At 38.9% G+C, this 24506-nt stretch overlaps 2 protein-coding genes across 19 annotated transcripts in view; one reads left to right on the top strand and one right to left on the bottom strand.

The window, feature by feature from the left end:
• The window catches only part of GARRE1 (granule associated Rac and RHOG effector 1), a 53507-nt gene extending 31160 nt beyond the window's left edge, over window positions 1–22347 (top strand). For all 8 annotated transcript variants that reach the window (XM_015292465.4, XM_040645927.2, XM_015292464.4 and 5 more), the window contains 12 exons: window positions 1612–1818; window positions 4037–4177; window positions 4421–4516; window positions 4663–4824; window positions 5747–5905; window positions 10324–10421; window positions 11892–12017; window positions 12491–13479; window positions 15821–15986; window positions 16850–16984; window positions 18531–18609; window positions 19778–22347. In XM_015292465.4, coding sequence (XP_015147951.2) covers window positions 1612–1818; window positions 4037–4177; window positions 4421–4516; window positions 4663–4824; window positions 5747–5905; window positions 10324–10421; window positions 11892–12017; window positions 12491–13479; window positions 15821–15986; window positions 16850–16984; window positions 18531–18609; window positions 19778–20101 — 2682 coding nt within the window. In that variant the 3' untranslated portion in view covers window positions 20102–22347. The remainder of the gene's footprint in view (window positions 1–1611; window positions 1819–4036; window positions 4178–4420; window positions 4517–4662; window positions 4825–5746; window positions 5906–10323; window positions 10422–11891; window positions 12018–12490; window positions 13480–15820; window positions 15987–16849; window positions 16985–18530; window positions 18610–19777) is intronic.
• Window positions 1–24053, bottom strand: part of SS18L2 (SS18 like 2) — a 50045-nt gene extending 25992 nt beyond the window's left edge. For 2 of the 11 annotated variants that reach the window (XR_005839060.2, XR_005839063.2), the window contains exons 1-5: window positions 23965–24053; window positions 23727–23803; window positions 23354–23534; window positions 22227–22297; window positions 16848–16968 (exon numbers count right to left, since the gene is read on the bottom strand). Coding sequence is in view for 2 of the 11 variants with exons in the window: in XM_015292471.4 (XP_015147957.1) it covers window positions 23367–23534; window positions 23965–24033 (237 nt within the window). In the remaining 9 variants the exon portion in view is untranslated. Of the gene's footprint in view, window positions 1–38; window positions 1715–11087; window positions 11562–12332; window positions 12597–16847; window positions 16969–22226; window positions 22298–23002; window positions 23535–23726; window positions 23804–23964 lie in introns of those variants that run through there. The other 9 variants (XR_003077305.3, XR_005839062.2, XR_212949.5 and 6 more) reach the window with 9 other exon arrangements.
• Window positions 24054–24506: the final 453 nt, after the last annotated feature.

The raw sequence follows: 24506 nt of genomic DNA, 5'->3' as shown, positions 1-24506 counted from the left end.
GTTTTTTTAATAAGGCAAACTGCACTTTTAGGGGTCAGTCAAAGTACCAAAAATGTTTAATTTTATGCCTCATACAAAGAAGGGAAGTGATGAAACCAGAATGGAATGTCAAAAGGAGACCGGATGCAATGGAAAAAAAGAATTGCCACCACGGGTTCTTTTAAAGTAGATAGCTAATGCATATAACTGCTCATATGACTACAGCGTCTTGCCAGTAAGATCATTGTGTCTGAATATTTTTATTCCAGAAGAATGTAGCTGAAAATAAGCCAGATGATTTATTTGCTCTGAGGCACAATGGCTTTGTACATTATCTTTGTATTTTATGAATTATTACTATTATTCAAGTCTAGTCTTTTTTAATAAATCAATGTCAAATATACATTTTATACCATTTTGTGACAAACTTCATAAAAGAAACAAAGCATTTTGAATAGCTCTTAAATTCTTTCTGCAGCAATTTGGGGAATACTTGCTTTACTCCTACATCCCCGATGTGCTTTGTTGCAAGCTTTTGTTCGCTTAAGAAGGCATGGCCTTGCAAGCAGGCAGAGCACTTGCGTATATGCTGCTTTGTCCTCAGAGTTGCCTTTTCAAATGGCTGTACTACAACAATTTTACACATAGAGCCTACACCTCAACACTTGGTTATGGGGATCTTTGTTTTGTTTTGCTTGTAGTAGCTCTGGCCTGTGGTCATAATTCTCAGGAGCAGTGTTAGCGTGAGAGAGAGATGAGCAGGGATGGACATGCGTGGGGTGCAGAGCACACTGCTTTGGGTGGCTGCCCTGTGGAGCCAGCTCTGGCATTGCAGAAACTGGTGTGCTGTCAGTGCTAATCCCTCCGGGTATGGGAACAGACCAGCAGCCCTCCTGCTCGCTCTTCCCTACTCTACGTCCTGCTTCCCAAATGAGTAGTATTAGGTGACACATTTCAGTGCAATCTTCTGATGAGAAGATTTGTGCCGGTGTTAGCATTCCTGTCAGACAGTGCAAGTGACAGAACTGTGATTCTGTGTGTGTATTCTGCAGTCACCGTTATATTCTGAAAACGGTACTACAGTGCATCTGTACTGCGTGGCAAGACGTTTTTCATGTTTGTTAGTAATTATTGGTCTGTTTGGAAAGATAAGCTTTTGAATTAAACTCTTCTGATTTTGTGATCGTGTCTTAAAATATGGATATATTTAGCATAAATTCAGCCAGGTCTATGTGCAAATGGTTTTTGCTGTTGACTGTACTTGTGATAACAAGCTACTTTTTTATTATTATTATTATTTCATGTGCCTGATACTACAAAGTAACTTAAAGCTTTTCATTCTTTACTTCTGAGATCAAGGTAAGGTTAGTTAAAGAAAACACACAAGCTTGAATTGACCATATCAATCTGATCTCTTAATTTGTAGAAGCTATTGCTCAGTGTTTACCATAAGTAAATGGTTAAATGTGGAGTGCTACTTCTGGTCTGAGGCATTAGTACTTCTTTTTTTGTTTTTTTAATTAGAAAATCATGATTTAACTTAATCACTTAACTCAAGCATTGAGCAAGAAAGGAAAAAAATTCTGTAAAATCTCTTATTGATTTAAAATTGTTTTTTTCTTCTTCCTACAGGTGCTTGGACGATGTTTCTTGACAGTGATGCAGGTCCACTTTCAGTTCCTGTCGCAAGCTTTGCAGAAGGTCCAACCAGTGGCACACTCATGCTTTGCTGAAGCTGTAGCCCAGGAAAGAAAGAATGTTGGTGGAGCTGGAGCCTCAAATTTAAGCCCCACAAATGAGCTAGAAGATGCAGTAAGATCATGGAGAGGAGCAGCAGAGGTATGGAAGGCTCAGTGTAGCGTGTAGTGACATTGTATTGTATTCAATGAAACAAAAATTCAGACCTAGATGCCCCAATTAGGGAAGAACATATCTGATTTTAAAGAAATGCTGCATTTGAAGGACGAAACTAAAATCTGTTTTACCTATGTGGTGTTTCTGTGATCCCTGTCCCTTGAAAAGCTTTTACTCGTGATATGATTGTATATAAGGAATGCACAATGGAAACAGCTGTTTGTTATTAGTAATGAATTAACAGTGATCAAATATGGATCAGTGGACAGAAGGAATTATTAAAAAAAAAATAGTCATTGAAGATACAGGGTGAAAAAGACAGAGAGCTGTTGGAGAGGGTCCAGAGGAGGGCCACAAAGATGATCAGGGGGCTGGAGCACCAGCCCTACGAGGACAGGCTGAGGGAGCTGGGCTTATTCAGCCTGGAGAAGAGAAGGCTGCGGGCTGACCTCATTGCAGCCTTTCAGTACCTGAAGGGAGCCTATAAACAGGAAGGGAGTAAACTCTTTGAAAATGTAGATAACAGCAGGACAAGAGGGAACGGTTTTAAGTTGAAAGAGGGAAGATTTAGGTTGGATGTTAGGGGGAAGTTCTTTACCAGGAGAGTGGTGAGGTGCTGGAACAGCTGCCCAGAGAGGTTGTGCATGCCCCGTCCCTGGACGTGTTCAAGGCCAGGTTGGATGGAGCCCTGGGCAACCTGGTCTGGTAAATGGGGAGGTTGGTGGCCCTGCCCAGCAGGGGGGTTGGAGATTCATGATCCTTGAGGTCCCTTCCAACCCAGGCCATTCTGTGATTCTGTGAAATTTTAGATGAATAATAACTTAGATAACATCTGTCTCTCTTAAATTTTGAGCACTAATTCAATTTTATGTTTGTTTTTTTTTTTTTATGATAACTTCTGACACTTTTTGTCTTTGTGGTGAGGGGAATTAGCTGTTAGGCTTGATGTCCCTTGATCCATCAATAGTGGGAATGTTCATCTCATTACTTAAATATACTACTCTCTGGACTTGGATTTTAGTTAAGACTGCTACCTGTGGAATCCTTTTCTGCCCCCCCAAAAAAAAAAAAGTACTTACAAGGAAAAAACAGTTTTATGAGATTTCCTGCATTTCCTGTATGTTACTGAAGTGTACAGACTGACAGACCAAAATGGCTTCAGACGTGGGGTACATGGCTTCCTTAGTTTCAAGTTACCAAGAGCAGCATGTGCTTTTGAAGTCTAATTGGGCAACCCACCTGGGCATGTTAAACATCTTGTTTGGAAATCTTGCTGGGCTTTCCATTTGTCAGCTAGCAGATGTCTGCAAGTTGTATCAAGGCAAACAAGCTTCCCTTAGAACTCTAAATGCAGAGGAATTGTTTGTAGTTCTTACTGCAGCATGAACTGCTTTCACTGGACAAAATAGAGATTGGAAATGCTTGATGTATACTATAACGTATAATTAAACAATTCTAATCCTGGTGTAGTTTTACTTCTTTTGTGTAAGAATAGTTAATTTTATGTTTATTATTTCCTCAAAATTGTGTTATAGTTCTAGAAATGTCCTGTAATTGCTATCAAGTTCATTTAAAACCTGCTTAGGATTAAAGTTGGACTTGGAGATCTGGGACTCCACCCTTTTTTTCCTAACACCCCATTTCAGCTATTTATTGTAATAAAAACTATATTTCAAAATAGAATTCAATACAACAGTTAATTTTAGTCTTGTGTGGCTCTTCTCAAATTGTACCATAGTGATCACCCTTAACTTCATAAAGTGTATTTTATGTGCACCGGAATGTTTGTACATACATGATGTGTATGTATATTCTGTTTCTGCGGCAAGTATTTAACATATACTATATGATAAAAGATTTCAGTCCTTCCTCAGCTGAGCACATTGATCATGTGGCCTACGTAACCAGGAGCTGTAGTCCAGAGAAGGATTTGAATTAGTAACAGCAAACAATGCTGATTTGATTTGCTATCCAATGCTATACAAATTACATGAGATTTATACTTTCAAAGTGACGCTAGAAGTTGAATCAGTTATAATAAGTAATTAGCTCCAGAACTCTTCCACCACGTGCTTCTCCTAATCCCCTTTATGTTTTAAGCTTTATGTAGCTTGTTTGGTTTTATTCATTTGTTTTTTAACTTAAGTGTGATTTTGGTTTGGTGTTGAACTTCTTAACCCAATAATTTTTCTTGATGCTATAGGCTACATCTCGATTGCGAGAAAGAGGTTGTGATGGATGTTTGGCAGGAATTGAAGTTCAACAGCTTTTCTGCTCACAGAGCGTAGCAATCCCTGAACATCAGCTCAAAGAACTAAACATGAAAATTGACAGTGCTTTGCAGGTGAGTTTTTAAAATCAGTTGCTTACTGTGCATCTAGTGCAGTGAGTGGGACAATGAATGAAACAGGGAGAGAATATATTACTGCAGAAACGCATACCACGGGCAGCCCTGAAGTAGGAGAGAACTACCAGTATTGAGTAAAGCAGATCTACTTAACAAATTTTATATGTGTATCCAGACACAATGACTGCTTGCTTCTTTGCTGATGTAGCTGTTTCCTTTCAACTTTTTGTTTTATGCCAGGCTTACAAAGTGGCTCTGGAGAGTTTAGGCCATTGTGAATATGCAATGAAGGCTGGCTTCCACTTGAACCCAAAAGCTATTGAAGCAAGTCTTCAGGTAGGATCTGCTAAACCTGCTCTTTCATCCCTCTTCACCTTAAAAATAACTATTTTTAAAAAGAAAAAAAAAAAAAGAATCGGACTCATAAAGATGTCTTCATTATCTTCATTTCCTTCTAACTAATCTATTTTTTTATGCTTCAGGGCTGTTGCAGTGAAGCCGAAGCCCAGCAAACAGGAAGGAGACAGACTCCACCTCAGCCAATTCAGTGTGAATTGCCCACTGTACCGGTTCAGATAGGACCGCACTTTCTGAAAGGAATATCCTTTAATGAGTCTGCAGCAGAAAACCTGAAGCTGAAAACGGTAATAGTCCTGAATCTAACCACAGTGGTTAAAAAATAAAATGAGAATCAGTCGGACTCCTTAAAACTCAGAGAAAAACCACAGTAGTTCAGTGCCAAACTTGTACTTAAAAGTGCATATTTTTAGCCTGACTTCCTGTGAAATCAAGATGTGATAACGCTGTAGGTTCACTCCTCCCTCTGATAATGTTTAAACCACCTAGGCAAATTCAGTCCAGTGTAAGAGAAACGCAGAAGTCTAAGAGGTAATTGGGGTTCTATAAACTTTTTAAAAATCGGTTGTTAGGTATCAAAATATGAAGAGGAATCCTTACGGATGTCCTAAGCAGGTGGTGGACTTCAGAGCTTATATAATCTTAGGTGCCAAAACCAGTCAGGACTGCACCTTCTGCTGCTAAGGGAAGTACTTTAAAATAAACAGTATTACAATATGTTTTTTTCATGTCTTTCAAACTTTAAGCAATCTTTCAAGGTCAACTTAAAATGTATTTTTAGACATTGTGGAAAAGTTCACTGAATTTTCAATGTAAAGAAAATGGAAAAGGTATCTATTGAGAAGTAATTTGGGAATTTTAATCAGCTTTATCCAATTTTTAGATAAGGCCAATCCTTGCTCCTGAAAGTGTTGAAACAAACAACAACTTAAAATGTTTTTCTTTTCTCTTTGAAGTGCCTTTTGTAGTTTTGATTAAACTACTCTGCAGTAGCTGAATACCGTGTATCGTGTTGGAGTTCTGTGTTCAAAATAGCACACACTGACTCCAGTGTTTCTGTTCTGCAGTTAAGGTCTTATATGCAGGACTGCTGAGAGGTAGCACACGTAGTAATAGGTGGTTGAAAAGCTTTTGAAAAATGTGTCCATATGGAGGCCATTAATGTTTACATTTCTGAATCACGTGACAAAAGGTGGTGTTTTTTTTCAGCACACAATGTTGCAACTAATTAAAGAAGCTGGATGCCATAATGGACTTACACCACGGGATGACTCTCCTGTTACTGAAGTACTAAATCAGGTTTGCCCTTCGACTTGGCGTGGAGCCTGCAAAACTGCTGTACAATTGTTATTTGGCCAAGCAGGACTGGTAAGTAACTACAGATAAGCTTAGCAAAAAAGAGGGCTACTTCAACATCCTGAAGAAAAACTAGATATTCTAAAGTGTTTGAAAATTAATTTCCTACATCTTCCTCCACGTTTCTATTTTTAACATGCAGCTAACTTTAGTTATAAACAAGATGTATCCTCATGGAATGCAAGTTTGTAGATGCTACCTGTAGTTATTAGGAAGAGGGGAAGACAAGAAATGAAACTTCAGTTCTAATAGTGAAATAGGAAGATGTTTGAATCTTCCTGTTCAATAAAACAAAGCAAACAAAACAAGAACCACTTCTGCCACCTTTCTCTCAGCTCAGCTTTGAAAAATGTCATTTTTCTACTTCCCTTCTCCTTCAAATGGAAGCTTGGTTTTATTGCTGAACAGAAACCAGTAAGTTACCTGCACCAAGTAATGCAACCTGATGCCTCCAGCAGAAGGCATAGCAATGACATGCCTTTCTGTAGACATGTATATTCTTTAGAAACAAATGAGCAAAAGACACCATCGATTCTACAACATCTAAGGACTTAGTAGAATAGATGTTTGAAATGCATTTTGATACAAAAATGCACTTGTGCTCCTATGACTAGTTCCTGCGATCTCTTCATTTAATAAGTGTTTGTTGATAAACTCATCCTTTAGACTTCAGTTTTCATTTGACAAGGCAAATAAAACAGGGACAAGAGTGCAGTAGGATAGGATGAAATTAATGCACAGAGGTATACTATAGCCTACAATAGCTTCTATCAAGTATTCTTGGAATCATTTCGACTTAGTCTGGGCTAAATGCTACTTGTTGATTCATATATTGATTCCTCGTTTGAGGTGAATACAGGCTGCCAAAACTGCAACAAACTGTAATTTCAGATGGAAAGATCCTTATTGCTAATACCTGGTGAATACATTTTTCAAGCAAACAGCTGATTAAATGACTTTCCCTAACTTCCAGTCTTAGTTCGTTGAACCATTTATTTTTTAGTACTGTTAATACATTCTCTAGTAGTGGTGGTGAATGTTGGATGTTTTTATTTCAGGTTTCCTTTGATATTAGGTATTAGATATCCCCTGGACATGAAATATGTTGGAGAAGTAAATTTAAGTCATAGTTGTTTGTAACAACACAGTTGAATTAAAGGCTTACAATGAAGCAGTGCGACTGCCATCAATCCTTACCGCAGTGTGACGTAGAGTGAAGTGGTAGTAAATGAAGCACTTAATGTAAGGAAATTTTACAGAGAGAGGGTTAAGAGGGTTGTATCTTTGCAGGGAGGGGAGCACTTTGAAATAATAGAATCGATCAAATTTATATTTAGGTGTTTACTAGAAAAATGTGTGTTACATGCATAAACAACTAGAAAACGGGCCATAGTTAAGTGAGACTGTCTTTGGCTGTTAGGATGCTGGGAGTCAGCAGCAAGGTATGGGAAATGGGGCCAAGAAAGAAGTGTTTGTCAGCAGCCTTATGGGAGTGGGCAGTAATTCCTTAGCAGTTCTTGGCTTCTGAGCATCTCAATGAGGAATGCCGTGGAGGATACTGTACCCCCCACTGCTTCCTTTCCAGCAAAAGAAAAGCTTAGGGGTTTCAGTGTTGTGTACGCCCAAATCTTGCTCTGATCAGCTTTTGGGAGTGGCCCAAGGCAAATTTGAACTCAGGAGTCTGGAAACCTGGTGTCCCCTAGTCTAGACATAACTAGTTAGACCTGCTGGTAATTAAATCACTGATACTGTTCAGGTTTATCATAACATATGGAGAGTTGTCAGCATAAACTTATTACATGTTCTCCCATATGACAGTGCTGATACAAAGAATATTATCTCAGTAGAAGCGTGAATGTCTTTGAATCTCTTGTTCTGAAAATAGCAGGTTTCTATCTTCAGTGACACAGTAATGAGCTCTACACATAGTTGAAATACTTGTAAGCCTTCTGTCTGAGTTCATTCTCACTTTTGATTTGTTGCAATATGAATGGGTGTTAGGGTATAAAATGTGTGCCATAGTTCTTTTTACATGATTCAATTATGCTTGTATGTAGTCTCATGCAATGATGAGAAACTGTAATTTATTTCTTTAAAGCCTTCTTTGGGTGGAGATGAGGGAGGAAACACCTTTAAAACAAGAACAATGGATGTCTGATGCACAGGAAACTATCCAGTGAGCACCCAGCAGGCAGGGAGTGAGAAACATGTTTTTTTTATTTGGTGTGCAACTCAGATAAATATATCGTGGGACAATATTATGCAGTCTTTCATTTACTGCTTTTGAGAACTAAGCTATCTGCATTAGTTCAGAATGGTGAGTTAAGCTGAGTCAATATCGAATTTAAAAAAGAACGCTGATATGCTCACTGTCTTTGGCCTATCGTGCCATGTGCCTTTGCAGAAGAAACTCTTGAGTGCAAGTGTAGAAAGTGCAACGAGGTGTGAATTAGTTTGTTTTATTGGTTTAGGTTTTTAACTTAAAGAATTTTTAGAATTGTAGGGGTGGGGCATGTATGTGAATATTCTAAGGTAGTATCTGAATATACACATGCTAAAGGGTGTGTGTATAGGTAAAGAATTCATGTCGTTTCAGGTTTAGGTCAGCTAAGGAAATGTATGTTTGAATAAAAAGATGCAGGAATTAAAATAATTCAGAGGATGAATGGAAACAAAACTTTGAAGTGGCATCCTGCAAAAAATCGTTTAACGTAGTCTCTAGTTAGCCATCCTTTCCTGTGCTAACAGATCTTCGTTAGCAGAAAACATGCATTGTGGGAGAACCTGGTAGTTTTAAATCCGAGATGTTGTGACTGTGACCAAATGTTGAGAAATGTGACTTTTTTTTAAAGGGAAGAAGGAGGGAAAAAACACCAAACAAACATGGGGAAAACCCCTACCCAAGAGCATTGGCACTACGGTGCATCACTTCCAGGAACTGATTTGCACCAGTTAAAATTTTACTTCTTGACTGATGTGAGATTGATCTGAGATGCAGACAGTATTTCTGGGGGAAGCTGAGGGGAAAAGAAGAATTACTACTTAGTTGATCTTGCCTTAGCCCAATTATAATTGCAATATAGCAAAATCTATACCAAATTACTTAAAATGGTACAAACACGAAGAAAAAATAATGGTGTTGCACTGTTACTACGTTAGGTATTATCATGAGTGGATGATAGCATTTTGCCATGTAACTGTGCTTAGACAGATTTTACAAGTCCAGATAAACCTGAGCAAATGTTCAGAGACAGCTGGAGGAAAATGAAGGCCTTATGTTAAAATATTGAAATGGTAGGAAATAGTAATGCTTAAGTATTGTTGGAGGAGTTTGGTAATGCAGGAGAGAGAAGAGAATCTCAGCTCTATTTATATTTCACCTTTCTTCATAAGCAGTAATAGACAACAAGACAGAAGTAGAACAAGTGTAGGATGATTGCAGAAAAGCCAGTAATGCCCCTTGAGGCTTATTTATGCTGGAGGACTTTCTGCCATTTCAAGGATAAATGGTACAGCTAATCTGCTAGTCACTGGAGCAAGAACTGCTGACTGTTGCCAAAAAGCTGCTGGTTCAGCATGACCAAAATAGGAAATTATGGAAATGATCAAAAAGGCCAGCTCATGCAGACTGGACAACAACAGAAAGCACAAACCAAATATGGAACTTACTATCATTGGTATTGAAATTTAAATGAAGTTGAAGTGAATCCATTCCTTCTCAGTTTCCATAAAAAGAAAGGTTCATGATAGATTCATTTTCAAGACTTTCATCTTCCATATAAATTCATGATGTCTTACAGAAGGCTTAGAATTAAAAAAAAAAAATTAAAAAAATTGAACAGTCAATCTTCTTCCCTTTACTACTATTAATTCTCTGTTACCTACAGTACCACTGGATAAAGATATGTTGGTATGTGACTTTGTAATCATGGAAGTTGTGTAAGGGAGAGTTAAAAATTGCAGGCTATGTGAAGAGTTTCAGGCTAAATACTATTTGTCTGTAGCATGCCATGCATTATTTAAAATATTTTGAGAAGTAGGTGTTTGGGGGCTATTAAGGTAGCAACTGTGCTAGACTTCTCACATATAAGAGCTGTTACACAAATCCACTGATAACTACCAGCTGCTACATAAAGAAGCTGGTAACTACGTGGTAACTCTAGTATGTAATTAAGAGGAAAGTCCTTGAAATATAGGCTAATGTATCAAACTAATCAGTTTACATGCTATCATTTTTTCTTTCCCCGAGATATTAAAATAGAAATTAATATATGATGATGATTTTGTGAGTTGATTTGTTTTTCTCTGGTTCTTTGTACATCTGTAGTGTGGCAGGGAGCTGAGACTATTGCAACTTGACTACAGGGGTGATAAAAATAACTAGAACTAATTCTTAAAATAAATTCCCTTTTATTTTCATATTATTCTAGGTGGTTGTGGACACAGCACAGATTGAAAATAAAGAAGCCTACGCTCCTCAAATAAGTTTAGAAGGATCCAGAATAGTGGTGCAAGTTCCATCGACCTGGTAAGTGAAAGTATTGCATTGTAGATTATACTAGTAGGTATGACAGAAATACATAGGAAGGAATACAGTGCAGTACAAGTGGAACAGGGACTACTGTGTAATTATGGCTTATCTTCCTTAAGTTCCTTTATCTGGAACTGACTAAATACCACTATTCATCAGACTGACAAACAGTTGTACTTGAGCTTTGTGCTCCCTCTGTTGGCGGTAGCGGAAGGGAAGCAAGGCTGCTGCACAAGAGCAAAAGAGAAGTAAAAGCTAGGTGACGAAAGAGAGAGTTAAATAAATATAAATCCAGAAATATTCCTGTTACTCTCCCTGGCAGGTCCTGGGTGTTAGATGAGATTAATAGAAGAGCTTTACCTCTTAACTAAGATGTTCTTTAGGTGCTGTTGTGAACTGCAGAACTCCGTGGTTCAAGAGGTGCCGTCCCTAGCAGTTTAATTAGCTGCCTAGGAAAGCATAACATTAATTTGCATTTTTAGGTGAGGTCGTCTTCCCTTTTGAAACAATAATTTGGAGTTAGAGTATTTCCTTCATTTCTTCAGTGTACTTGGTGTTATGAACTTCATGTAAAACACTGCATTCATCTGAAGCCGCAGTGAGGTAGCCTGTCACTGATGGTACCAATGGTGTGTGTCCAGAAGTACAAGTCAGCCCAGTCTGTTTATCCAAATTCATCTTTAATTCCACTCTGGAGTATAAACTGGCACTTCTCTGTTCCCTTTACATAAATTGCTCTATTGTGAAAGAACTAAAATACTGCTGAGCGCTTTGTGCCAGCGTTTGCAATCTCTGACAAAGCTCCACCTGCTGACACACTGAGAGAGTGCCCGTTTACTCATCTCTGCTGCAGGGGTTCATTAAATACTTGACAACTGTGCCAGTACTTAAATCCAGGTTATTCTGATTTCACCTCAAATTAAGTCCTAATTCTGTAGATTATCGAAGAATTACAGTAAGCCTGCATCTTCACAGATCAGTAAAATCTTCCACAGATTATTGGATATGCGGAATCATTTTTCACATTGAGCGTGTCAGGCTGGGTGTTTCTAGGACTGGATATCTAGAATGCATTCAAGATTTAAATTTCGTGCACCTTGCCTTTTTGTCAGGCTTGTTGAGTGCTCTTGCCATTTCCTAAAAAACAGGATTTTTTTTTTTTTTTAATTTCTTAATATGCCTTAATTATGCCTCCTCAGCTAAAGATGAAATCATTAATCTTGATTTTGAAAGTAAAGGATAAAACTCTTGTCTACAATGAAATTTGTTATATAGTCAACAATTAAAAAAAAGGAACTGGGGCTGCAGGTATTAGACCTTGGAAATCCTCAGGCATTCATACATTATACTGCCTTACTAGTTGTACCTTTGTAGGAGCAAAAGTAGCATACTAATTAGCTTTTCATTATCTGACTAGTATGGTGAAGTTGTTCAACGTTAAATTCAAAGTTTTGATTTTGCTTACAGGTGTCTAAAAGAAGATCCAGCAACAATGTCTTTGCTACAGCGGAGTCTGGATCCAGAGAAGACTTTGGGACTAGTAGATGTGCTTTATACTGCTGTGTTTGACATACCAAGGTGGAAGGAGGGAAGGTACATCTCCTCTTGAGCCTGCTGTTTAAACAAAGCCATCACTGTTGAAAAGACTATACTGAGAAATTTAATAGCACTTGATTTATATTGAATAAATGTCTTCATTTGTATCTTGAAGTGCTATTAAAAATTCTTAGGGAGAATAGTGAATGCTACTGCATATCAGAGTTACAGAATAGTTGGGATTGGAAGGGACCTCTGGAGATCATCTAGTCCAACCTCTTACACAAGCAGGCTCCTGTAGAGCACATTACCCATGACTGCGGTTAGTAATAGTTTGAATTGTTACTGTAAGTAGCCAGTGAATTAGCAATCTGATAGAGAACTTCGGTTTTATTTCTTCCACTTTCTATTCCCCAAATGCATATTTTTCTCCAAAATACAGACTCAGTTAAATTTCTTCAGCTATCTAGTGCAGTGTTAGGATAAATGGGATTTATTCGATGTTTTGATAAATGTTTTTGTTGATGCAGGGAGCAAGCTTTGCCTTGTATTCAGATCCAGTTACAGCGTGAAATCTCAGACTTTGGGAACCAAGTTGACATGCCATCTGGAAATGGAAGCAAATCTTCAGGTGGTCTACAAAAGACATTTTCAAAACTGACTTCACGGTTTACAAAAAAAACTTCCTGCACCAGTACAAGTAATACTGGAAGTTATTCAATCCCCAGTACACCTTCCAAAAATGTCTTCATAAGTTCCAGCTCAGAGGAGAAGGCTAAAATGCCCACTAACATTGATGCACGGCTACAAAGCATTTTGAACATTGGTAACTTTCCTAGGACCACAGATTCACTGCAGTCAATTCAGAGCACAAATAATCAGATAGTAAATGGATTTTTAGTTGAAAGGCAGGACAACTTCTTCAAATTGGATGAAGGCAAGGATGACAAAGGTATGAATTTACCAACTGACCAAGAAATGCAGGATGTTATAGATTTCTTGTCTGGTTTCAACATGGGCAAATCCCAGCAGACTTCTCCAATGGTGAAAAGAAGAAACTCTATTGCATCCTCTACAGCAACAGAACAAAAATCAGGAACAGTACAACAGCAGCCCCAATCTGTCTCTCACACACCACTGCATCCTTCTCAGCAAGGCTTGTCCCAGCAACAACAGTCACAAAAGCAGCAGCAGCAAATGCAATATTACCAACATTTGCTTCAACCTATTGGACCACAGCAACGTGTACCTGCCAAATGGCTGACTAATTCTTCACAGCAGCCAGCCCAAACTGTTGGAGCTGGATTGTCTCATTTAAACCAGTGGAATAATCCTGGTTTTTCAGATTTAAGCTCCGATTTATACAGTTTGGGTCTTGTGAGCAGCTATATGGACAATATGATGTCAGAGATGTTAGGACAAAAACCACAAGGACCCAGAAACAACACGTGGCCAAATCGTGACCAAACTGATGGAGTGTTTGGAATGCTGGGAGAAATTCTGCCTTTTGACCCTGCAGGTGTGTGTGCTTTCCTTTATTACTTTTTAAGAGAATCCTTTTACAAATAAAAGAATACTGTTAAATACTCTTAGCAGTAATTATTTCCTATTGCTATTTACCAAATGCTAAAGTTCTTAAAAATAGAGATATAGGTATTTGTGTATGCCTTTTTTTTTAACATAGGTTGAACTGAAGTACAAAAAAAAACTTAAGTAAAAAACATCAGCAAGTTTCATTAATAAATAAGAATTGGAACAAATTCCTTGTTTATCTCAGTGGTAGTTCTTACCTTTCCTATAGGGATCACATCAAAGTGTTGAAACTTACAGATAATGCTCCTACTACTGTTAATTTTTTAGATTGTTTATGTGAATTGGTAACATTCAGATTTATGTATTTTGCCTTCCCCATCGATTATTCCTGCTCTTTACCAGTCTTGCACTCTAGAGATACAGCTGAATTGCATCTTTCCCATATCCCCTGCTTTTCCCCTTCAGTATGGGAATCGTAACAATTCCTGCTCTCTGGCTGTTACTGCAGTGAAAAGCTTGGATACTAAAGGATTAGAGACTAAGGAGCAAGTGTCATGTGGTCTGCCATATATGTTGGAACCACTGTTAAACTGTAAATGTATGGGGATTGTTAATAAAGATGAAGTGAGATAAGATTTTATGGCTATAAGCAAATAACTTAGAGACTATTAAACTGATTATAGAATCTAAGTCTAAGAGATTAATGATACTACTGAGATCAACAGACCAATCTATTCTCTTACAAATATATCTGTTGGTGTGGAACATAGCTACAGGAACTTCGTAGTATGCATTTATTAGAAGTGCCAGAAAAATCTTTTATAAAACCACGTTATCCTTTTCCTGCTGTTACCTGTGTGTATGTGTGACTAAAAAATTTTCAACCAAATAGATTGGAATTAGAACCTTTCTTCATATAACATGCCAGGTTGAACTGTGGTGTTGTTTGAAATCTAAGCTTCAGTTAGTGCAGTACAGAAAACTTTAAACAGGCCCACAAAAAAAATTCATTTTCAGATTTCCTTAGGACTTGTACATTTGTCACTTGAAACAAATTGGGTTACTTGATGAATATTTTTAGTCTGAAAATAATGACTTTTCAAAGGAAAATCTGCTAATTAAGAATTTATAGAATTGATGGGGTTTTTTACGGTCAAAGGCCTAAGTTGCTGCCAAAAATGTATTCTGCAGTATTTTTATAATCTCTAAGGAATTAATGCTGTATCAGTAGAGGGAAGGTTGATACATCTGTATTTTAAAAAAGTATTCTTACAGGTGAACCTATCTCATGAAAAGGTGTTTATCTGTTTTTACAGAGGTAAAAATTGACACAAGTTGCTATTTTGCATATAACTGTAATATAACACCTCACGCTACCCACAGAACAAAACTATTCTTGCCCTTCAGAACCTATCCTTCGATCTGAGGATTTGTCTAACTTCCAGCCTCAGCTTAAACTGACATAAAAGTATTTCTCAAAGTAAGTAAGTAGTAGTGGCAACACTTTGTTTCTGTACAGCTGTCAGGTAGCTCTGTTCCTTGCTTATACAATAAAGGATGTCTAGAAACAAAGGTAACTTATTTGTTTTAGTTTTAATTTGCATGCAACAGAACATTAGAGCTGCTCTCTTGTAAATGTGCTAAATGAAAATAAAGAAGCTTTCCTTCAAATGCTGAACTGAATGTAGGGAAGCAATCACATGAACAAAAGGTATTTTGATTTCTGTTTTCCAAGCTGTGCACTTTAAGACTTTTTCAGTAAATATCAATCTTACCCCAGGATCAAAATGTTTTCAGAATGGTTGTGGTCTTTCTAAGAAGTAGGAGCTTCTGGGCTGCATGTTCTAATGAGATCAATCTGAGCCTTTGATCTCTTGAGAAGCAAACCAAATCACAGCATGGATGGAAATCATTTTGTGATCCTGAATCAACAATAATAACTCAAATATTATTTTTCTGAAATTGGATAAACATCCAGTCTTCAATTTTGTCAGTATCTGCTGCTGTACCTTTCAGGGCGTAGGCATGATCATAGTCACAAAATACTCCTCTTCAGAGAGGATGCACGGGACAGGTGCAGATGAGATGAGAGTTCCAGATGAGAATTATTATCTACCATGTACAACACATCTACTTTTTATTAAAACATTTCCTACTCAGTGTCCAGTGCTCCATCAAGAAGTATAAATTGTTTAGCATTAACTATCAGTGAGAAGGAACTTCTTTTCTACTGGGGAATGGTCAAGTCTATAAGATTAAATGAAAGGGTTAAATGCAGTAAAAATAGCTGAATGTCAGCTACTGACTTCATGATTTCTTTTATTTAGTTGGGTCTGATCCAGAATTTGCTCGTTATGTTGCTGGGGTCAACCAGGCTATGCAACAAAAAAGGCAAGCACAGCACGTCCGTCGTCCAAGCAACACACGAAGCAACTGGCTTCTGCCCGATGATCCTCACAAAACCTGGCCCTTTCCTGAGTATTTCACAGAAAGGTAAGAGAATTGTGAAGCAACTTTTTTTGGGTCAGTTCTACACTCAAAACTTGGCAGGATATGGGAATAAGAGGTATTTTTTTTTTCTGATTGCTGCAGCACCTGTAAAAGCTGCGGCTCATGACAAGAGTAAGAAATGTGAGCCCTTTCTGCTTTCTTGATATGGAAGAACTGACATTTGTTTGATGTAATTCTTAAAGTAGAATGTGTACTAAGTTTGACTCAGAGGATATGAGGACTTCAGAACAGATTCATTCAGAATGTTCTTATTTCAGTATTTTGAAAACGTTTAAGAACTATTTTGATGAGGAGTGATGCTATGAAATTACAGCACCTGACTTAATTCAACTTAACAGATTTCAGTCACTTAATCTCACTGCTATAAGGCATGTCACTGTACCTTACAGCAAGTATGTTAGTTTCTAATGTTTTCAAAGTCATAACTTTATTACAAACAAGTGTTTCAAGATCCCCTGTCCATTTGTCTACATAGTTACAGCTGTGAGTCTAAGGCTAGTTTAAAATCAGTAGGATAAGGGTGTTTTCTAGCTCAGTTACGCAGTGAAAGAGCTGAGCGCTTAGTGACTGCAAAACCAAGAATCATTTGTTTTTCCTTCTTAACCAGGACAGACTGTGTTATTTTAGTAGAATATATGTAAACTGACTGTAACAGACAAAGCAGCGATATGATCACTCAGAAGTAAATACATGTAAGTATGTGTTAGTTCTACATTTAACAAAATATTGAAATTTCTTTGTGCCCTGAGGTATCATCTGTCACAGAGATTCAGCATAACTAACTAGAGAATATTCTGGACCAAGCAGTATAAATACAAGGACTAATAAAATGTTTTGTCTTACAGCGATGTGACAAACAGCTGGTCTGGTACTCAAGGAGATTCTGCCAGCTCGAGTGATGAGACCTCCTCAGCCAATGGGGACAGCTTGTTCTCCATGTTCTCAGGGCCAGACCTCGTCGCTGCTGTAAAGCAGAGAAGGTTAGAAAAATGAACAGAAATACATATCGCTTCATAAAAATTTGGGGTGTTTTGATAATTTGAGTGCCCACAAAAGTGACTCCTGTCAGTCAGATACAGTTATATGAATGTTAGTTTGTGTGCTACACTGATGTGAATCAGTGTATAGTGTGTATGATCTTAATGCTAGGGGTTCACAAATTGAGTTACATTAGCAGCTAAATCTTAATACACATTAGCATCTGTACAGATAGCCAGCTGTTAGCTGAAAACAATTAAGTCTAGAAAGAGCTGACAGTCTCCCCATAAGATAGTCTATTTGGGATGACACTTCTTCCTCAAGTACTGGGGTCCTAGAGATCATCTTTGAATTGGTTTTATCAACTGTACTGCAGTGTAGCTTTGCCATGCTCCTACACTGCATTTTGATACCAGCAAGTTCCTATTCCGTGGCTTCTCCTGCAGCTTTGTGGCACTTGGTAATACTACCCATGAAGTGTAAACTTCTGTCTAACATTGCCCACCGCCACCATTTCAGTAATTTTAAATACTTAAATACTTACTATTTACTCCTTTCTTTCTGATCAAAAAGGGAGCTTAATTCCTAAATAAGCTTAATAAATTAAAACTAAGCTAGGATTTTAAAATATGAATTATCAACAAGTGATTTCAACTAAACTATGAATACACTTAAATGTAATAGCATAAATTACAGTGTAGTTACTTCCAGCTTTCCTAAAGGGCTGGTAACTCTATCTTTGAAACCTCAGTGATTCCACGTTAGGGGTTAGTTAAGAGAATAATAAAAGGCACAACATGAAGCACGAATTCCCACCAAATAAGGCACAAGAGGAAGCATGATTTCTCACCAAATTTCAATCTGGAATCAAACTCTCAACTTATTTTTAGAAAAGACTTTGAAAAGTAAAATATTCAGTGACCAAATTCTTCTAAAATTAATATTTGATGAGAGACAAAATCAGAGTTGATAGATGAGAATACAGCTGTCTACTCTCTGGTGACAGGAAAAAAAATCAGTGGCCACACTAACAGTTTTATGCAGATTACCACAGAAGTTATTTTTATATGCATTGGGATAAAGAAAGTATGCTGGGGTAAAGTAAGATGAAACTGAGGCAAACAAGTTGAAAGGAATTGACTAAGGAGTTAATTAAGCCAGGAGGTGCTTTCTGAATTTGTACCTTTACCAAAACTTTTAAGAGGGGACAAAAATAAATGCTGAATTGAAATAAGTGGAAGACCATTATCTAATAAGCATTACAGCAAAAGACCAGCTCATCTTCCTTTTTCATCTCCACAAAAACGTGTTGTTGAAGCTGTAGCTCCACTGTCAAGTCTCTGACAGTATTCAGTAACAAATTTCTTGCTGCAGTAACTCGTATCTTTACCTTTACTAAGAAAAAACATGAGATGAAATGCCAGTACACATTCTAAGCTGTCCAGTAAGACAGAGTGGAACTACAGGATGGTACTGTAGTGGCAGATTAATGCATGTGACTCATTTAAAAACAAACAAACCAAACTAAATGTTGTTTTCTTGGGGTAGAAAACACAGTAGTGGAGAACAGGAACCTAGTACGCTCCCATCACCACCTCTTCTTTCTGCAGTAGATGACCGTAATCAGGTAAGCAGAAAACATCTTTGTTTAGTCATTTTTCCTGCATGTGTTTTGGAGTGGTTTTCCTTAGGAAATCAACTAGAATAGAATCTGTAGCTCCATATTCCTTACATTAATACTAAAATGCAAACCATTTACACTCAAGTAGTACTAGATTCTTCTTCTTTTTTTTTTTTTTTAATGAAAAGTACCAAATTTAAAATTGGAAATAATGTAACTTTTCCCTTGTAGCAGAAATTATAATAGAAAACTCACAGATTTCAAGTTAAGCTAAGAGACAACACAGTCAACTTCAGTTTTCTGTACACAAACAATTAAAGTTACTGCCAGATCGCCCCTTACGGCCAGGAAGGGCAGTGGCGCGTTAAGAAAGCGTGGCCAGCAGGTCGAGGGAAGTCACCCTCCGCCTGTAGTATGTCCTGGTAAGGTGACACGTGGAGTACCGTGTCCAGTTCTGGGTTCCCCAGGAAAACAGGGAACTTCTAAGAGAGAGACCAGCAGAGGGCCACCATGACCATTGGGGCCTGGAGATTTCCCTTAGGAGGAAAGTCTGAGACCTGGGGTTGTTCTGCCTGGAGAAGACTGGGGGTAGTGGAGGGTGGGTAGGTATCAGTGCTTATAAATACTTGAAACACTTAAAGGGTGGGAGTCTTTTCAGTGGTGCCCAGCAGCAACTCAAGGGGCAGTGGGCACAAACTGGAACACAGAAAGTTCCATGAGAAAACAGCACTGGAATGGGCTGCCCAGAGAGGTTGTGGAGTCTCCTTCTGTGGAGATACTCAAAACCTGCCTGGATGCATTCCTGTGCACCCTACTGTAGGGGATTACTTTAAGAGAGGAGTTGGACTGGATGACCTCCAGAGGTCCCTTCCCACCCCTACAGTTCTGTGATTCTGTTAATTACCTGGCTTACTAGAAATTTTAACTTAGGGCAGGGCTGCTGGTCAGCAAGCAAATGTGCTGAAGTAAATAAAGGTTTTCAAAGAGGCAAATACTGTAAGAGCTACGAGTTCTATATATGCATCAATTCTGTTTTTAAAGATAAATCTTCTGAAAATGTTGTAAGGAGAGGATTTGTTAAGTACTGTCTCAAGAGAAAGTATGTTGATCAAAAAACAACAAAACAGAAAAGCCAACCCGCTTCACAAACCACCAACTAATTCTGTTCTCTCAGGATAATAAAACCAAAACCTGGCCTCCGAAGGCACCATGGCAACATACATCCTCTGTCACGAATACACTACCCAGCCAGAGTACATCTTTGTACCCTATGAGCAGCCCTGTCAGCCAGTGGAGCGACACGATGCAGATCCTTCAGTCACCCGTGTGGGCGGCAGCCAATGACTGTGCTCCATCAACAGGAATTTCCTCTAGCTTTGCCTATGCGCAGCAGCAGCAATCACAGCAACAGGCTTCCCAGCACAAACAGATGAATAAGGGCTTTAAATCTTTTCCAGTAAAGCACGAACGCAGACCATCTTACCTGCATCAATACTGATTGCTTTTCATATTGGAAAATGCAGCACAGGGCCAAACAGTTATAAAGTACGTGTACTTTTTTCACAATTGTGTGTTGGCTATATCCTGTTTATCTCATTAAATAGGGAATTGAGGGGGGCTCGAGGAGAGGTATAAAAGCTCTTGAATCTTATTTACAGTGCTGAGCAATATGGCCAATATGTTTGTTTGTACATGAGACAGCCCAAAACTGTGATGTAGAAATGCTTTTAAAAATATCTATATTGCCTTTTCTTTCAAAAGCTTTTTTTTAAGAAAAAAAAAACCAACTGCTGAAGGATTACCATACAAAAAACACTGTATTTTGTAGCTATTTTTCATATAGATTTATAGTTGACATCTTACTGAAACGCAATGAATATGTTGAAGCAAATATATAGTGGTCACTTTGCTCAACACTGTGTTTAAATTTATAGTAGACAAGCTGGAAAGCCTTTGTTTCTTCCATAAATGGCCTGTGGGCAACTTTTTTTTTTTTTTTAATGAAGTGTAAGCGCAGCTTTTCATGTGCCACACAAGTGAGTTCATTATAAAACTGTTGCAGAAGCAGTTGTGAAATGGAGTGTTGTGGTAGTTTCCTTACTCAAAGTATAGATCAGCAGAACCACTCAAATTTGTGTCACAAACGTTATCTGAGCTGCTTAAAGTAGATGGCACCTGTGTGGATAATATGACACTGGTTTTCAAGTAAATACATTTGTTAGTGCTTCATTCGGCCAAAGGCATTATCCACACAGTACTCCTTAAGCGTGTGAAAGTATAGCCTGAAAGACTACTCGCATATATTTTAAGGTCTTATTTCAGATGCTAGTTGATTTAAAAAAGAAAAAAAAGAAAAAAAAAAGTTGTGAGCTGGCTCAGAAGATCTTAGATCTGTAACGTGGGGTAGCAATTAGCTGTAAGAACGTTATTTTTTTAAAAAGGATAAAGTAATTATTTGCAGTCAATATGTGCCATTAAGTGAACCTGTGGAATTGGGAATAACCTTCCGACCAAAGTGGATCTGGGAGTGACTGGTGCTTAAAAAGTGAAGAACAATGGTAAATATATATATAGCTATCCCACTGTATATTAACTGAGATTACAGAAGATTCTTTATATAGTTAGAGCTTATTTAAATTTTCATATTTCATCTTTGAAAGAGACTAAAAACCACAATATTTTCTGGTATAAGAGTTTTGACAGTATTAATCTTATTTTTGTATTTTTCTTAAGTCATATCATTCTAATATGTTAACTACTAGTAAAATGGGTTCTTAGTTCTAACTACATAATTTTTCAATGAAGAGAAAGCACATTTGTTGTTTTTGTTTCTACAAACTAAGTACATCTATATCTAAAGATACCAAAAAATTAATACATAAATATATATATAAATAAGAAGTATACACAACACTAAAACTATTAAACATTTGGGTATTTAAAACCCATCCACCTTTTTTGTTTGTATGGTGATGGGCTGTATTTGCTGGCCCAGATTGTTACTTTTTGTGCTGTTTGAGGATGCCAATGTTGCCTGTATTTATGATATTGTCACCACGTTTTCTGAAAGTTCATACTTACATGTTTACAAAGATTTGTTTGCTGTACATAGACTTTTTACGGTAATGTGCTTTGCACAATCAGTGTGGCTTGTCTGTAAATTGTTGGTGGTCTGTACTACTACAGTTTTGAAAACCCTCTGCTGAAAATGTTAGTGGTTACTTAACTTGATGAATGGTTTTGAGTTTCCTCAGTCTTGTCATTTAGATCTAATATTAAATCCTAAATTTGGTTGTAGTTTACTGGTTATTCCTACTAAGACCAAAATGGAAGTTAACGAAGACATTTTATTTTGAACTCCTCCTAACAAGTGCCAAAATTACTGCTATAGTTTGTGCAGCTGATTCATAACTACAAATGCTGGCAGGTTTCTAGATGTACATAAGTAAATTGCAGAAACAAAGTCTGTCTGCATTTTGACCACGTAGGTGCTACTATGTCCTTTGCTTCCGATTGTTCTGAACACTGGTAATTTTAAGAGTTGTTGCACTTGGCAAATGAGTCTTGCCATTAAACTTCACTTACACTGCCAAGTGCAAGGGTTTGGTGCTTAGTTAACTTACCCTTATTGCAGTGCTTCTGTGAATAGCTAATGCTTCTGAACTGGAATTGTACATTTTGTATTTTAAAGCTTCTGTAAAAGTAAAATATTAGCTTTATTAAAGATATACATTTAATAGGTCATACCTGTTTAAAATATACACCTTACTGAAAATGAGCAGCACCTAAAATTGTAATTTCGGTTTGTAAACAAAGACCTTACTTCATTAACATAGGATTAATTAACAGTTTGAAAGTTGTTAACTGCCTACATCATATAAAACTGAAGTTAACACACCATACAACCTGAAGCATCTTTAAAGCTACTCTTTCATAAGAAAATGCCTTAACAGTATATTTGAACTATTAGTGCAGATGAACATTGCCACAAACAAGGTGAGTTTTTAGACAAGTAAATGATTTGAATTGTATCACTGAAATGCACAATCAGGTGTACAAATTATATATATATATACTAGTAAAATAAGCTGTGCTCTCGATAGGTAAGAGTACAGAGTCAGACAGCTGAAATGCTGACAAATACCCAGGGTGCACATGAGGCCATACTGATTATGCAAGAAGTTACTTGTTTACAGAATCTGTAGGGCAGAACATTCCAAGCAAAAATGAAAATCTTGATGCAAGTGGGGCTAACATCAGTCCTCTCTTAGTGAACCTGACTGTTGCTTAACTTAAAAGCTGTTACCTCTTCCCTAGAATTCTGAAATTCAAGCTCCTATTGCAATAAACCCCAAGGTGCTCCTTTGTTAACATGTTACATTAATCCAGAAAATACTGCTTTACAAAGCACATCTTCAATTTATTAAGCACAATTTTTATGATACAGGATACACAACAGTCTGTGCAACATGTGCCTCTGGTGATTTCTACTTTCCCATCTGCTCCCTGCATGCCCTCCTTACATAGTCTCAGTCGTGAAACAGTGGCTGCCTCACTAAGGCTGCCAGAATCTTGCAAAGGCAGCGGTGGTGGTGTCCCGACAACTGAGCTGTTCTCAGAAATACACAACACTGAGGTTTTCCAGAGATAAAAGCTTGGTAATTCTCTCCCCTTAGTTCTACCTAATAGGAAGAAAGAAGCTATTCTAATATTAGAATTCACATTTTAACGTAGAGGGATGGCTCTTTACCTGCCTTGTGTGGCTACACCTCCCTCTCACAGTGGCAATCTAAACTAAAGCCCTTCTGTAACTCTATAAAGTGCCGCAGCTGAGTACGTGCAGTCACTCTGTAGTCTTCTGCGCGCTGGGTGGCGTCGCATCTGCAATTGTGGCTAAATAAATGAGGTTTCTGTGCAGGATATGCTGGTACCTATCAAGGAAAGAAAAACATTATTTGGGAAGTGAGCGACTGCCTGTTTTTCTTTAGCAGATGACGCACGCCGTAGCCGTCACTCCTGTAACCCGCTCAGCATTCTGTACACGGTCAGCGCCGCGCAGGGCGGGGCTGAGCCGAACCCCACCGCCCCCGCGAGCCCGCTCGGGGCCGCCCGCTCGCACTTACTGCACGCAGTCGGTGGCGCGGCCCTTGCTCTGGTACTCCACGATGCAGCGGATCAGCTGGTCGTTCTCCTCCAGCAGCTGCGGCAAACACCGCCGTCACCGCCCGCCTCGGCCCCGCCTCCCGCGCCGCCGCTGAGGGGGGTTGCGAAGGCGGCGGCAAGGCCGGGCAGAGCCGGCGCGGCCCGAGCCGTGCCGGGTGCTCCCGTGCCGCCCCCCCAGGGATCCCGCCGCCCACTCACCCGCTGCAGCGTCTCCTGGTTCACCTCCGCCTTGCCCCGCAGCCGTTCCGGCACGAACACCACCGACATTCCTCCGCCGCGCCTGCGCTGAGGGAACCGCCGCCCGCGCCTGCGCTGAAGGAACTGCCGTTCCCGCCCCGCGCTGAGGGAACAACTCCACCCCCCCGCGCTCGCGCCCCTCCCTCCTCGCGCCCGGTTCCCGCCCGAGCGAAAGCAGCCGATCCCGCCGTGCCCCGTGCGGCTGCGAGGGCACGAAATAACTCCCCACAGCCTCAGTATATTGAAGAGTTTATTCTGGTTTAAAATAAAAACCCCTTAACTTTCATGAAACAAAGTAGCCCGCCGGTGGCCGCGCTGCCCGCCCCCTGCGCACACAGCCCCCGCCCCGCAGCTGCGCGCACTGCGCTGCCGTACGGCCGCCTCCCGCCCACAGCAGCGCTGCAGCTGCTCGGGGCCAGCCCGGCGGCCCCCACAAGGCAGTGCTGTTCACATGCAAAAACATTCCTAACAATGTTATCTAACTTCTACGGCTGCCAAATACT

Source organism: Gallus gallus, chromosome 11 (genome assembly GCF_016699485.2).
Source record: "Gallus gallus isolate bGalGal1 chromosome 11, bGalGal1.mat.broiler.GRCg7b, whole genome shotgun sequence".
Classification (NCBI taxonomy): Eukaryota; Metazoa; Chordata; class Aves; order Galliformes; family Phasianidae; genus Gallus; species Gallus gallus.
This window is presented reverse-complemented; position numbering and strand designations above follow the sequence as displayed.